Source organism: Oryza glaberrima, chromosome 11 (genome assembly GCF_000147395.1).
Source record: "Oryza glaberrima chromosome 11, OglaRS2, whole genome shotgun sequence".
NCBI lineage: Eukaryota > Viridiplantae > Streptophyta > Magnoliopsida > Poales > Poaceae > Oryza > Oryza glaberrima.
The window spans coordinates 22,160,368-22,173,401 of NC_068336.1; the positions used below are offsets into that span (position 1 = coordinate 22,160,368).

Sequence of the window (13,034 nt, forward strand, 5' to 3'; positions counted from 1 at the left end):
TCAAGCAAAGCTAGACTTGATTGAAGTTAGGAATCTGGCATCTCCTGCACTGAGAGCTAGGAAGCAAAGCAAAGCACTAAGCATATGAGCAGGCTTCAGCGTGTCCAGGCAAAAAAAGGGAGCACGTACGGCTATTTACGTACGCATGGGCGATCATCTATAAATTAACAACGGCCGAGATATAGACTATAGTATTCAAACTGCATGCATCGATAGACATATATTCATTTCAATCCTTTCTTGTGCTCTAGGCGTGTCACCGACATGAGGCCGCTGAGAGATTATCAAGATGGCTCTGCTCAATACAGGTAATTCAAACAACGTATTTGACCAAACTGTAGGTACTAACACTACACGTACGTCTTTCCCTAATATGCATTATTCAAACAATTATTCGATGAAACAAGTGTTATTTACAATAGCAGCTAGCCGCCCAAATCTATTTATATATACTAACGAAATGTCTGTGCATTACAACAGATTTTCATAAAATATATGAAAATATCGAACAAGATGGGTAAATATTTCTCAAGAAAACATATATATTTTGTCGCTGAGCATAACACTTCACAAAGTAGATTTGTTGCAGCAAGTTTAGAAGCTCTTTGCCTTGCCAATGATTATAGTGGTTCAATCATATGTGTATACTTTGATTGCCTCAAGGTGGTGAAAAAAATGTCATTATAGTATTACTGCATTCCAAAAGAAACTGATGTTGAATCTAGGTAGTTGAATTTGGGAGGCATACAGGCTACAAAATCAGTCACTGACAACAAGAGCCCATAAGTCAGTGATGGAAGTAGTATAGATATCATAACGGTCTCCACGTCGTAATCCATCTAGAACCTACGCCACGCTAATATTACCTACATTAATGATTTTCACGTTGTTATCCATCGAGACTTACCCTATCTACTACTCCCTTCGTTTAAGCTTATAAGTAGTTTTGACTTTGGTCAAACTTAAACTATGTTAAGACTAAGAGAGTGTTTAAGATTAAAGCAGTGTTGGAGCCAATAATTTTGAGCCTGGGCAAACCTAATAAGAGAAAAACTATATATAGAAAATTGTACTATTTATCATATATGCAAGTTAAGTTAATTAGTGCCCAGCGATAATTTATCAATGAGATGATGGCTGTTTATCGTCAGTGAGTTAGACTATAGGGCTGCAACTCTTTGCTTTGGCCTTATGGTTACAAACGTAATGATTTTGCCCTTGCTTTGCTTGTTTGTTGGCAAAACATATAATTAACATCCACTAGAACCAGGAAGCAAGGTAATTAGGTTCAAATTAAGTAGTAAATGATGTTTATGCCATGGAGCAATGTGTTGTTGTGTGGTACGGAGCCCGGGCACCTCCCGGTACAAGCCGAGGCGCCCTACTCCACCACGGGAGTAAAGGATTAAGAAGATCGAGAAAATACGCAAAATAAGTGAACCATTAGGATACAATTAATCAGTGGGTCCAATTATCAAGCAAATAAAGTTATAGCTTTCTAATAAAATCTCGTACAGTATATATTAATGTTGCACTTGTCTGAAATGTCTAAATAAAGTTGCAGTAAATTGATGATTACTACAAATGGTCAGTTAAACTAGATTATAAGAGAATGGAGGTACTAGATTATTTACTTAATGATAATTAAACTGCTAACTAGGTAGTAATATGTGGGTTTATGCTCAGCAGCTCATTGGCTACTCGTGCTCAGGAAGCGTGGAGCGAGTGGGAGATCCAGTGCCTAGTGATGGCGAGCTTCTCCCTGCAGGTGTTTCTCCTCCTATCGGCGCCATTCCGCAGGCGCCACGGCTCCAGGCTGCTGAATGGCTCGCTGTGGGTCGCGTATCTGATGGCCGACTACGTGGCAACCTATATCCTAGGCCGCCTGACACTCCTGTTGGCCGTAGCCGGTGGCAACGAAGGCACGAGGCACCACCAGCTAGCGCTATTCTGGGCGCCGTTCCTGCTGCTCCACCTGGGCGGGCAGGAGACGATTACGGCCTTCTCCATGGAGGACAACACGCTGTGGAAGCGGCGGCTGCTGGACCTCATAGCCCAGGTGGCGATGTCCGTATACGTGGTGGGCAAGCAATGGCGTCAAGGGGATAGATTGCTGGTGGCTCCCATGGTGCTCATGTTCGTGTTGGGAGCAGTCAAGTATGGCGAGAGAATATGGGCGCTTAGGGCAGCCGCCGCACGGGCGCCTGGAAGTAGTTCCATTGCTAGCCTTGTTGCTCACGCCTATAGGAAAGAAGGTGATTGGAATGGCGATTATGGAAGGTTGGTTGGTATTAGCTCACAAGACAAAATAAGTATTGAGAGCATCCTGAAGGAGGCCTCCGTGGAGTTCCAAGCAAGCTTGGACTTTTTCATGGACATGACCCCTTCAAATATAAGCATTTCCCCCCGAAGGTATGCTTTTTTCATGGATACCTTGTTGCAGCTCAAGACTTCAAAGAATGTGTACGGGATGGCATACAAGCTGGCTGAGATGCATGTCTCTTTGATCTATGACTACCTGTACACCAAGTTTGGTACAGTTCGATTCCATGCCTCCCCAAAATCAAATCCAACCATGGTGGCGGCGCTCCAGTGGCTTGTCTCTCTTGGCCTAACCTCTGTTGCTCTTGCGTTGTTCGCTATGGCCATGGCCGGTAACACTACTAGTAACTTCGACTATAGTGAATCTGATATTCTCATATCTTACATACTGCTCGTGGGCGCCATTGCAATGGAGATATCCTCCATCTTCATTGCACTCACCTCATCATGCTGGGCAGGCATCGCTGTGGCCAAGCATCTTCATCATCTCGATGCAGGGGAGTGGTCAGGGAAGCTAGCACAGTACAACATGGTTGATGCATGCGTCCAGAAGAGGGAGAGAAGACAACAGACATCACCTGGTGGTGCCGTAGGGGCGCTAATCCGCCGGATCCTGCAGGCACCATGCGAGACACCACCACCACCACATATCATCGTCTCTCCTGAGGTAAAGAAGCTGCTTCTCGACAAAGTGCTTGAAATAGCGATCGAAGCATTAGACCACAACCGCTGGGACTTCAGAAGGTTCCATGGCCAGTGGGCTCTGTGGGTGGCCAACAGATTCGAAGGCAGCGACGCTGCTGCAGGCCCAGCTCACAAGGCACTTTCGAGTATCCAAAAGCTGGATTTTGTGGCCACCGTAGTTGTTTGGCACTTGGTTACGACCATATGCTTCCAGGCCGGCGACGGCCCTGGCGAGCTCACAAACCCTAGCAATGACTTGTCCGGTTACATCATGTACCTTGTGGCGAAGCGTGGCTTGATGGTTGATAGCAATGGACACATCATGATTGCTAAAACCCAAATGGGGGTGCCTGATTTTCTCGATGAGCTTCACCAAGATGGCTTCATCCAGAAACTCCGTGAAGGTAAACTGCAATATCATGATCGTTTTCAGCTATTTATAGCTGGAGCTTGCATGGTTTGTGTGGAGTTGTTCAAGATCCCAGAAGCAAGAGATCGATGGGAGCTAATTGCTGCGGTGTGGACGGAGATTCTTTGCTACATGGCACTTAATTGTGGAGCTACGTTCCATGCCAAGCATCTCACCGCTGGTGGAGAGTTCCTCACACAAGCCAAGATGCTCCTCTTTGTTATACGATTGCCTTTTCTTAATAAGAAAATGCTCATGGGGATGTTATAATACCTCCATTTATGTGAGTTTTTATACATATAGAAATAAAGTTGGAAAAGTAAAATCAGTCCTTAAGGTCATGTACTCTTACGTACGTACATGGCCAATGGATCGATATACGCGGAGATTCATGTACATCAGGAGAAGAGAAAATGTTGTCATGTATGTATGCGTACTTGTAAAAAAGAAACTATATCCATGGAACTATATATAATAAACGTGAATTAATACTACTAGTGCCAACCCACGTGTTTGCACGGGCTATTATTACATCTATCTATCTATACTAGCAAAATGCCCGTGCGTTACACCGGGTATTAGCGGGGTGACTGAAGTTTGATATTAATGATTTACCAAAACACCATAGTATAATTATTAGCATCGGTTATATGTACAGTGATAAAAAAAAGCCATGTTTGTTTTTTACTATTAATCTCAATCTCTACTACATCATCCGTGTATGAGTCAGATTTTCTAAGTTCGTTCGTTTTTTAAAATACAGCAAGGACTCCTAATTGCATCTCATAATTTTCTAAAAACGTCCAATAAACGACCAATGAAACCACACACAATCCTAAAAAAGTAAAACAAAGCAACAATCAATTCAAACTATATATGCCATTAATTAGATCTCGATTTCAAAGAGATTATGGAAGTTGAACGGAGTCAAACAGAGTTATGGTTCACAAGATATGGATTTTCGAAGTTTGAAGGATTTATAAACCGAGGGGAAGAGTGTCTCGGTGAGGAGATGATTTAGACTTCCAGAGGGGTCTTTGGGTTAAAGAGGGATGTAACATGGACTTTAGTAGACAAAGAGGACTTCACACATACTCCTTTAGAGGGATCCATCTCTCGGGATCGGCCGAGGCAAAAAAAGGGAGCCAACACAGACTTGTACAAGGAATCGACCTCATGGGCTTGGACAGAGAAGTAGGGGGAGACGATATAGACTTTTAGAGGGAGAGAGTTCTGAGAGGAAGAGTCTAGACTATGGGTCCCACCCCCTTTCTCTTTCTCTTTTCCTTTCCCCTCTCTCTCTCAGTCTCATCTCCATCTCTGTCTTTCTCCTCTTCCTTTTGAGCGCTACACCAAGGGCGAGCGAAGGCGACGCGGCTGGGGGTGGCGGCAGCCTGGCGCGACGGTGCGCGCGGGAGGAGGTGGAGAGGAGAGGTCGGCGCCGTGTGGTGGTGGCGGCGGCCTGTCGGTGGCGCGGTGCAGCCGGGGCGGCGGCTGGGCGGCGGCCTGGCATGGGTGGCCAATGGTGAAGGAGGGGGGAGGCTAGCGGTGGGGAGATGGAGACCGGCAGCGGTGGGGATGGGAGAGAGGGCGACCAACCACCCCCTCCCCTTCCTCCCTCCATCAATCCATCCTTATCTCACCCAACCACCCCCTCCCCTTCCTTTCTAGGTACGTCCTCCCTATACCGCTGCCAGACTCCCACCCGTCCCCAGCGTCGCTCGCCGCCTCCTCACCACCGGACCTCGCCGCGCGGCTCCTCGGCAATATACATGAAAGTATATTTAACAATGAATCAAATGACAGGAAAAAAGTTAATAATTACTTAAATTTTTTTAATAAGACGAATGGTTAAACATGTGCTAAAAAGTCAACGGTGTCAAATATTTAGAAACGGAGGGAGTATTATTTTAGTTTTTGGTGTTTTATCCCCGACATGTTATGTTTAGTTTTTGAGATAGGAGGGTATATACCACGTAGGTAGGCAGGTGTCAAATGGAAAAATTAAAGGAAAATAATGATCCATGCCACCGTTCCCATCGCCCAATCACGCTCCCCTGCCGTTCCGCTCGCATTACCTTATCCTCTCCCCACCGCTCTCTCTCTCTCTCTCTCTCGCACCTTCCTCCTCTTCTCGATCCAGTTCTTCATCCCCTCCCGTCGATCCCTCCCCCTCCCTTTCCCCCTACATCCGTCCTCCTTCTCGCTCTCCTCCTCTTGAGAAGCTCCTCCTCTCCGTCCGCACGCACTCCTCCTCCTCCTCTCGAGGCGGCCACCGTGGCCGGGAGAGGCAAGGAGGTGCCTCACCGTGGCCACTCCGCGTTCACCTCACTGCCGGCGCTAGGGCCGATGACGGCCGGGAGGGCTTCCTCCTCAACTTCTTCACCCGTCGGCTCCACGGTGGGGCAGAGAGGCGGCTGCGGCCGTGGCTGGAGGAGGTGGGGGAGAGGGGGCGGGAGGTGGCGGGGGAGATGTCGTGCCCGTGAGCATGTGGCCGAGGGCGCGGCTGTCTTGGCGCGGAGATGATAGGGTGGGGGAAGTACTCCTCGGCTGGGCCGCGCCTCCTCGGCCTCGTCGTCGCCACCTGCTCGGTGGCTCCCCGGCGCAGCGGCTTCCCCGTGGCTTGGGACCTCCACGACGGCGAGGTGGCGAGGAGGAAGTTGGGCGAGGAGCAGCAGAAGCCTCCCGCTCACCCCTCCCTCCTCCTCTGTGATGTTGGATTATCTCCTATCCTGGAATTTTTTTTTGGCTGATTTCGATTGGATTGGGATTGTGATTTAGTTTTTGGGTTAGATTTGTGATGATTTGGGATTGGTTGTGGGATCTTCAGAGCGGATGAATCAGAGGGAGGAGGTGCGCAATGCACGGACTAAGACGGATTTGTGCGGTTTTTATTATTCTTCTCGTTCGATTTCTCTTCCTCTACGTTCTATGTTTGGTTGGATTTTGTATTTGATTGAATTTGTGTAATATCGATGTGTGGCGCGTGTGGGAACGGAGGGCTCGATTCCGATTGGGATTGTGGGGGGTGGGGGGGAGGGGTTTGCGACGGACGGACGAAAAGGCGAACATTCGAGGTGACGACCGGAAAAATCCAAATCTTTTAATTAGTTAAGATCTATTATATATACTAAAAGTCCATTAAACCTTATACAAACACTATCAGACCATCCACTAGCACGGGATCGGTCATCCGTAACAGGTGGCAAACCTCATCTCTATCGGGTAGGGCCCCCGTCACAAAGCAAAGGTCACAAAACAAGTTGAGCGCTTGGGCAGCTTCTTCTCCCATCGGCAGTGAGTTCCAGGTATCGCGATAAACTGGGGGAAGACAGGAGTATCCGGGAAGCGCTGGCTCGGGGTTTTGCACATAGAACCAGTTCACATGCCAACTTTTGTTTGAGGTTTTGAATGGCATGAGAAATATTTTTGGCTCAAGGTCCCCCTCAGTTGAAATCCGGCTCCCCAACTACGCATGGTTTGCTTTTGTTTGGCTGGGGCTTGAGGAAGAAGATGCGGCAGAATAGAGCGAAATGCGGCCTAATCCCCAGAAAAGCTTCACAAGCATGGATAAAGTTGGCGATGTGGACTATGGAGTTCGTGTTTAGGTGATGTAAACTAATCCCGTAGAAATCTAAAATTCCTCAGAAGAAACTTGAGGTTGGAAGAGAAAATCCGCCATATAAGAAATGAGAAAATACCATGACTTCATGTGTGTCGGGGGTCGGGAATGCTTTGCCGAACGCCGGACGCCATTCAATGATCTCCTTCGCTGGAAGAACGTCGTGCGCCACCATTTCCTTCAGGTTCTCCTCTGTTACATCGGAGGGCGCCCATTGACTCTCGAAGCTTTCTCTCTCTTCTGCCATGAATATGAATTGGATGATGTGATTTGGTCCGGGGTATGGCTGGAAATGGATGGAGAATCGATGCGGTGGTTGCACGGAAGGTTTTTGTGGAGCTCAGGAGGCTGGATTGAAGTGGATTTGTTAACCCTAGCTTTCGCCGGTGTGGTTTTGCACTTTAGCAAAGAATGGGGAAAGTGGCGAGAGTTTCGGCGGGGAAGACGAAACGGCGCCCTGACTTTGGCGTTTATTTCGCTAGGGTTTCAGGAGTGCTGATGGGCCTGGGCCTATATAGTACTTCAGCCCAATGCTATTTCCAGCGTGGCTGGTTGTGATCCTTAGAGACTTAGGCATTTTTGCTTTGGCAATTTTTGCTCACAACAGTATGGCCCAATGCTGTTAAAATCCTTTTTGATGCAGTTAGATGATTCTTTGGAATTACTACGATGCAAACAAAAAGGTGCCCAATAGAAAAGTGTTATACTAATTTTGTAAGTCTTTTTAGGCTGCAAAAGCTGTTCGGGTTTTGTTGAAATGACTGGTTTTTGAACAATTATTCACTTGGCATGTTATATGCTTATTCTTTTGGTGTGAGTCATAGCCTAGGCTATTTAGACTTATCACTTGTTATGTTATCACATTTATATCACATTTGATGGATCTTTTTGAGAGTTTCTACTCGGATTCTTATCGAATGTGTGAATTTATGGACCTTTAGAGTGTTTTTCACTCAGGCCTTTCCATATCTTTATTTTTGGTACATTAAAGCTAAAAGCAGTCGGCTCGTTGTTTTATTGAACACCGCATATGCTTTGCTATATGATATTTGGTTGTCAAATCACTTGGTTGGATGTAGTTTGCATCTTGACTATATGTTTAGTTTTTTAACTAATCACATAGTCGGGGGCTACACCTAATTAGGTGCATCTAGTCGATGCACCCAGTTTTTTCTATTTTAGACCTTCACAGTCTTTGATTTTGGTACTCGGTAGATCAATACAGAAGAAATTGAAGCACTCGGATTATTACTTTATGTTTCAAGAGAAGGCTATTTCGTCGACTGTAAAGGTCTCAGGGGCTACTGTAGAGATTATAGATACCCTATATCTACACGGCATGTATAGTCCGACTGGGTATAGGGTGCCATGCATAGATAGAATATATATCTTTGAGAAGACTCGGGTTAAGTTTTAAACTTGTATGTCAAGGAAATATCCGAGATCTTAGTCGGTTACGATTGTATTTTATCTGTAGCTACATATTCCGTTAAGGATATGGACTGTATTTTGTAATACGGACCCCTTCCCCTATATAAGGAGGGGTCCGGGTGCCTCTAGGGGCACGATTTTCACCCAGATCATATGATCAATAATACACTCGGCGGATCAATCCCCGGACAGGAGTAGGGTATTACTTCTTGATTAAGAAGGCCTGAACCTGTATAAAATCCCTTGTCTCTAAACCCATCCGCTTTTTCAGCTTGATAGCCACCCCCTTTTAGTATTACCGAAATCTTGTTTCGACACTTGTGTTTACTGATGGAAAAAGGAAAGAAATGAATAAATACTGGGATAAGCCTTGCCAAGAAGACTCCGCTATATATGAACCTTTGCGGCAATATTGCTTCCTCTAGAATCAGAGTGAATTTGTAAGTCAAAGGGTAAATTTCAAGGCACCTTAGGATAAAAATGACAGAGAATGAATGCTCATGTACAAAATTAGCTATTCTTCTCCCCTCCAAAAAAAGCAATGAACTAATTAATTGCACCGAATTTCATACACCTAATTGTATCCGCATGCTAAGTTCTTATATCGCCAATACAAATTACTCTTCTTACCATATTGCTACCATATAAATTTAAGCATTCTTGATTACCATTAATTTGCAATCCATTCAAATTCCACCCAAATCATACTTATCCAAAGATGAACAGGGCGATGCCCCGCTATAAAACCCACATCAAATCAGACAGTGATCATGAAGTGCTTGTGACATCATTATCCTAACACTATATCCCATATCTCGACTCATTGCTTGCAACCACTCTCAGAATTTTCGCATCAAACTAGCTAGGAGGATGAAGGTAGAGATTTGTTTACTGCTGCTGTCCATTGTCCTTGTGGCACAATACTCAGACTCAGGTAACTATATTTTCCGAGATTTGCTTCAGTCTAACAAAAAGTACTTTGAGGTACCAGTACCTCACGGTACCAAATTATTTTTAATCGTAAGATCTAACAATACTCATCCTGTCCAGCTAGATCCAACGATTGGAACAATTTGTTACTGTGAGATACCGTTATCTCGAGATACTTTTGTTGGACCGGAGCAAATCTCATACTTTCCAAGTTCTCAAAAAAAAAAAACTATACTTTCCATACCACATCTAACTACACGCTCACCTCTATTTATATCTATGTCTCGTTTGGAACACGAGATTTTTTTGCCTTTTTCGGAAATCAAAACATAAAAGTAATTTCTGCGTTGCGACGACAACATACCTTTGTCAAGATTACTCCCTCCATCCCAAAATACAAGACACTTATATTTTGGTACTTATATAAATATTATTTATATTTTGAGACGGATAGGATATTTTCTAGTATAATAAATCTAGATATAGCTAGAGCCTGTCTAAATTCATAGTAACAAAAAAAATATATCATCTGTCCAAGATCATTTATATTTTGGGATGGAAGGAATAAACTGTCCTACCTATGTCACTCTCCCTAATGTTTCTTTCTGATAGTTTTTTTTTCTTTCTTTCTCTCTTTCTTTTCTTTTTCTCTTGTTGTTGTGTTGCAGATATGGCGACCAAGGTAGTGGCAGAATATGATGGTGGCCCACTGGTGAGGAGTATCAAAGCAGGGTCTTGCAACTATATCTTGTACCCGGGCAGCGCGTGTTTTCAGGACACGTGCAACACGTTCTGCCAACACAGGATTCAGCCACGCGACACCGTGTCCGCCTCTGGCCTCTGCACTTCCCAGGGATGCGAGTGTGTGTATTGTCCTAATTAACCAGCGTTAAGTATAACCAAAAAAAAAAGAGAAAGTAGCTCTCTAAAAACAGAACAATATGTAATGATACTGATGGGTTCTAAACCAAAAATACTGCTGCACTACTATGAGCAAATTTGTAGTTGGTGTTGGGGGCATATTTGATGCAACACCAGTGATAGTTGGTACTGGAAATTTAGGAAGATAGCACAAATGTTGCTGTTGATTTAATGGATTGCTATTATCTTAAAAAGAAGCATTAAATGAGTTGCTGTTTTAGTGCTCATGAATTCTGTGCCAAAGATTTTAGATATTGATCCTGAGATATTCCAGTCATGTTGTGAATTTCAAATCTGAGCTCAAGAATGACACAAAGCCGTACCTGACAGATTTAGATAATTAATTAATTATGTACTTTAATCTTAAGGCAAACTTTAAGAATGATCGATCTAAGGATTAAAATCGTCAACATGTGCTCACCAGAAAAAAAAAATGGACGTAACTACACAGCTAGCCCAGCTACCACTCCATCTATAAGAGACACCATCCACCTATATTTTAAATATAATTTTCTCTTAAACTACTCATCCGATCCACAATCCGATTACACCGTTATGTTCATAACAATTAAATCTTTACAACAAGATCTCACATAATTATATTTTGATGAAAAATCCCAAATTACTTTTATGATATGTCTAAATTACTTTTAGATTTCACTAAGTTACTTCTTATATATATAATAGTAAATTCAGTAAAGCCTAAAAGTAATTTACATATATTATAGAAGTAACTTAGAACAAAACGAAGGTAACTTTGGTATATCATTTGAAGTAAATCCGTTGTAGAGATAAAAACATGACTCTATCTAAAAATTAAATTAATCAGCACAAATTATGGAATTAACTAAAAACAATAATAAAAGTAATCACTTCAAAGCATTATGAATGTATAGTAAGTATTTTAATCAAATCTAAAAGTAACTTATATATATGATAATTTGTTCAATGAAAAAATGCATTAATTAAAGTTACTTTCTTTTTTTATAAGTTACTTCTATAATATATGTAAATTACTTTTAGGTTTTACTTAATTTACTTTTATATGTCTAAAGAAGTAACTTAGTGAAATCTAAAAGTAATTTAGACATATCATAAAAGTAATTTAAGATTTTTCATCAAAATATAATCATGTGAGATCTTGTTGTAAAGATTTAATTATTACGAACACAACGGTGTAATCGGATGAGTAATTTAAGAGAAGATTTTATTTGAAGCTTAGATGATAGAAATATTTTCCCTACTTACTTAATGGATTAGTACTGTAGTAAAGTAAGATTCTTCAAGTTAACACATATATGTATAGGAGTCGCTCGTTATGACTAAATCGAGAGTGCTCTCGATTTAGATTTTGCGAAAAAAAAAGCAAACAAACCTATGAATGACAACTGCCAGACTTGCAAACTTAAACTAAAGCTCAGTTTGTCAAAAAGTACTACACATTACAGTTGAAAAATAAAGCTCGATATGATGGAGCATTCCCATAGCCATGATAATCCCAAGCGGTTAACCCAAATTTGAGCGTTCACTAGTTTTTCCTCCGTAATAATGTGGGTTCTAAATTGATAAACCATAACAGAAAGGTGTTCATCAGTGCCCAGATTATCAACACCATACTTAAAAGATACTATCACGTACGGTCTGTTGGGTCAATCTGAATCTGCATCAATCTCTGAATCTGAATCATCAGTGATCTTCATGTTTTCTTCACGCCGGTGAATTAGCAGCTGTGATCCAAGCCATGAATCCCGACGACTACGAGCGAGACCATCAGACTACAATGGGGACGACGACGATCAGAGGGAGCAGAGGAGGTTTTGCATCAGAATTCAGAAATTGGACGTCAGAGTGCACATGGCCGACCTATCAGTTCAGAGAAAACATGCCAGCTTTTCGTCAGAATTAGGTTCACCCATCATCAGGTTGAGACAATAATCTACTGGTACAATAATGTTGCTTAATTAAGTTTCAGTGAGCAATTTGCTACTGAAATTCACAGATGATTATCAAGCAACAGCAGATTGAACAATATAATAGATGGTGAATTGTTTCAGATGGCCTTGTAGCTAGGCCTAGCGTTATACTTCAGTGATCTCTCTGAATTGTAAAACTGTCAGTATCGATGAGTTCTAGAAGTACAATTTTATTATTGTTGCATCCGTGAAATTGAAGTATACATGCAGAACACAAGGACATATTCAAAACAGTTCGTACATGCACGAGTGTCCAAATTCTATTTCAACATGGCCATGCAATCCATGTTCTACTAGATCTTTTTCATTAAGATTGATGGTCAGACTAGCTAATTATCGACCCCATGAACACAGGAACACAACCAAGACATATGCATCATCGATCCATGTGTGTTAAGGGCTATAGATAAGAATCAAATATAAACAAATACTATCTTGTTAGTTGGATTAGTCAAGGGCTCAATGCCAATGAGATACAAAAAAAAAGGCTATATGTAGTTGGCTGCTGACCGGATACAAAAGGCTCCAGATCTCCAACATTATGTTACCTAACGAGGATATAAACTCCACAATCCTTTTTTTAGCTTTGCATGTGATTGTCAGTTAGTCTGAAGTTCAAAAAAAAAAGAACAAATTAATATACAATTGCAAATCCAAACTTAATTACTATTGGGTCAACTCTGTAAGCTGCACCAGCAGCAATGACCACGCAGATCGATATTCAGAACTGCGTACAAAATCA

The 13,034-nt window shown here is 42.6% G+C and overlaps 1 protein-coding gene across 2 annotated transcripts; it reads left to right on the top strand.

Annotated features, from left to right (window-relative positions):
• The first annotated feature begins 228 nt into the window (after window positions 1–228).
• Window positions 229–3,904, top strand: LOC127755145 (uncharacterized). Of its 2 annotated transcripts, XM_052280789.1 has the most exons (3): window positions 229–308; window positions 1,690–2,654; window positions 2,781–3,904. In XM_052280789.1, exons 1-3 carry the CDS (start codon window positions 265–267, stop codon window positions 3,683–3,685), a joined length of 1,914 nt encoding a protein of 637 aa, XP_052136749.1. In that variant the 5' UTR covers window positions 229–264; the 3' UTR covers window positions 3,686–3,904. The 2 variants fall into 2 exon arrangements, with proteins under 2 accessions (XP_052136749.1, XP_052136748.1); XM_052280788.1 differs by having other exon boundaries at window positions 1,690–3,904.
• The last annotated feature ends 9,130 nt before the right edge of the window (window positions 3,905–13,034 follow it).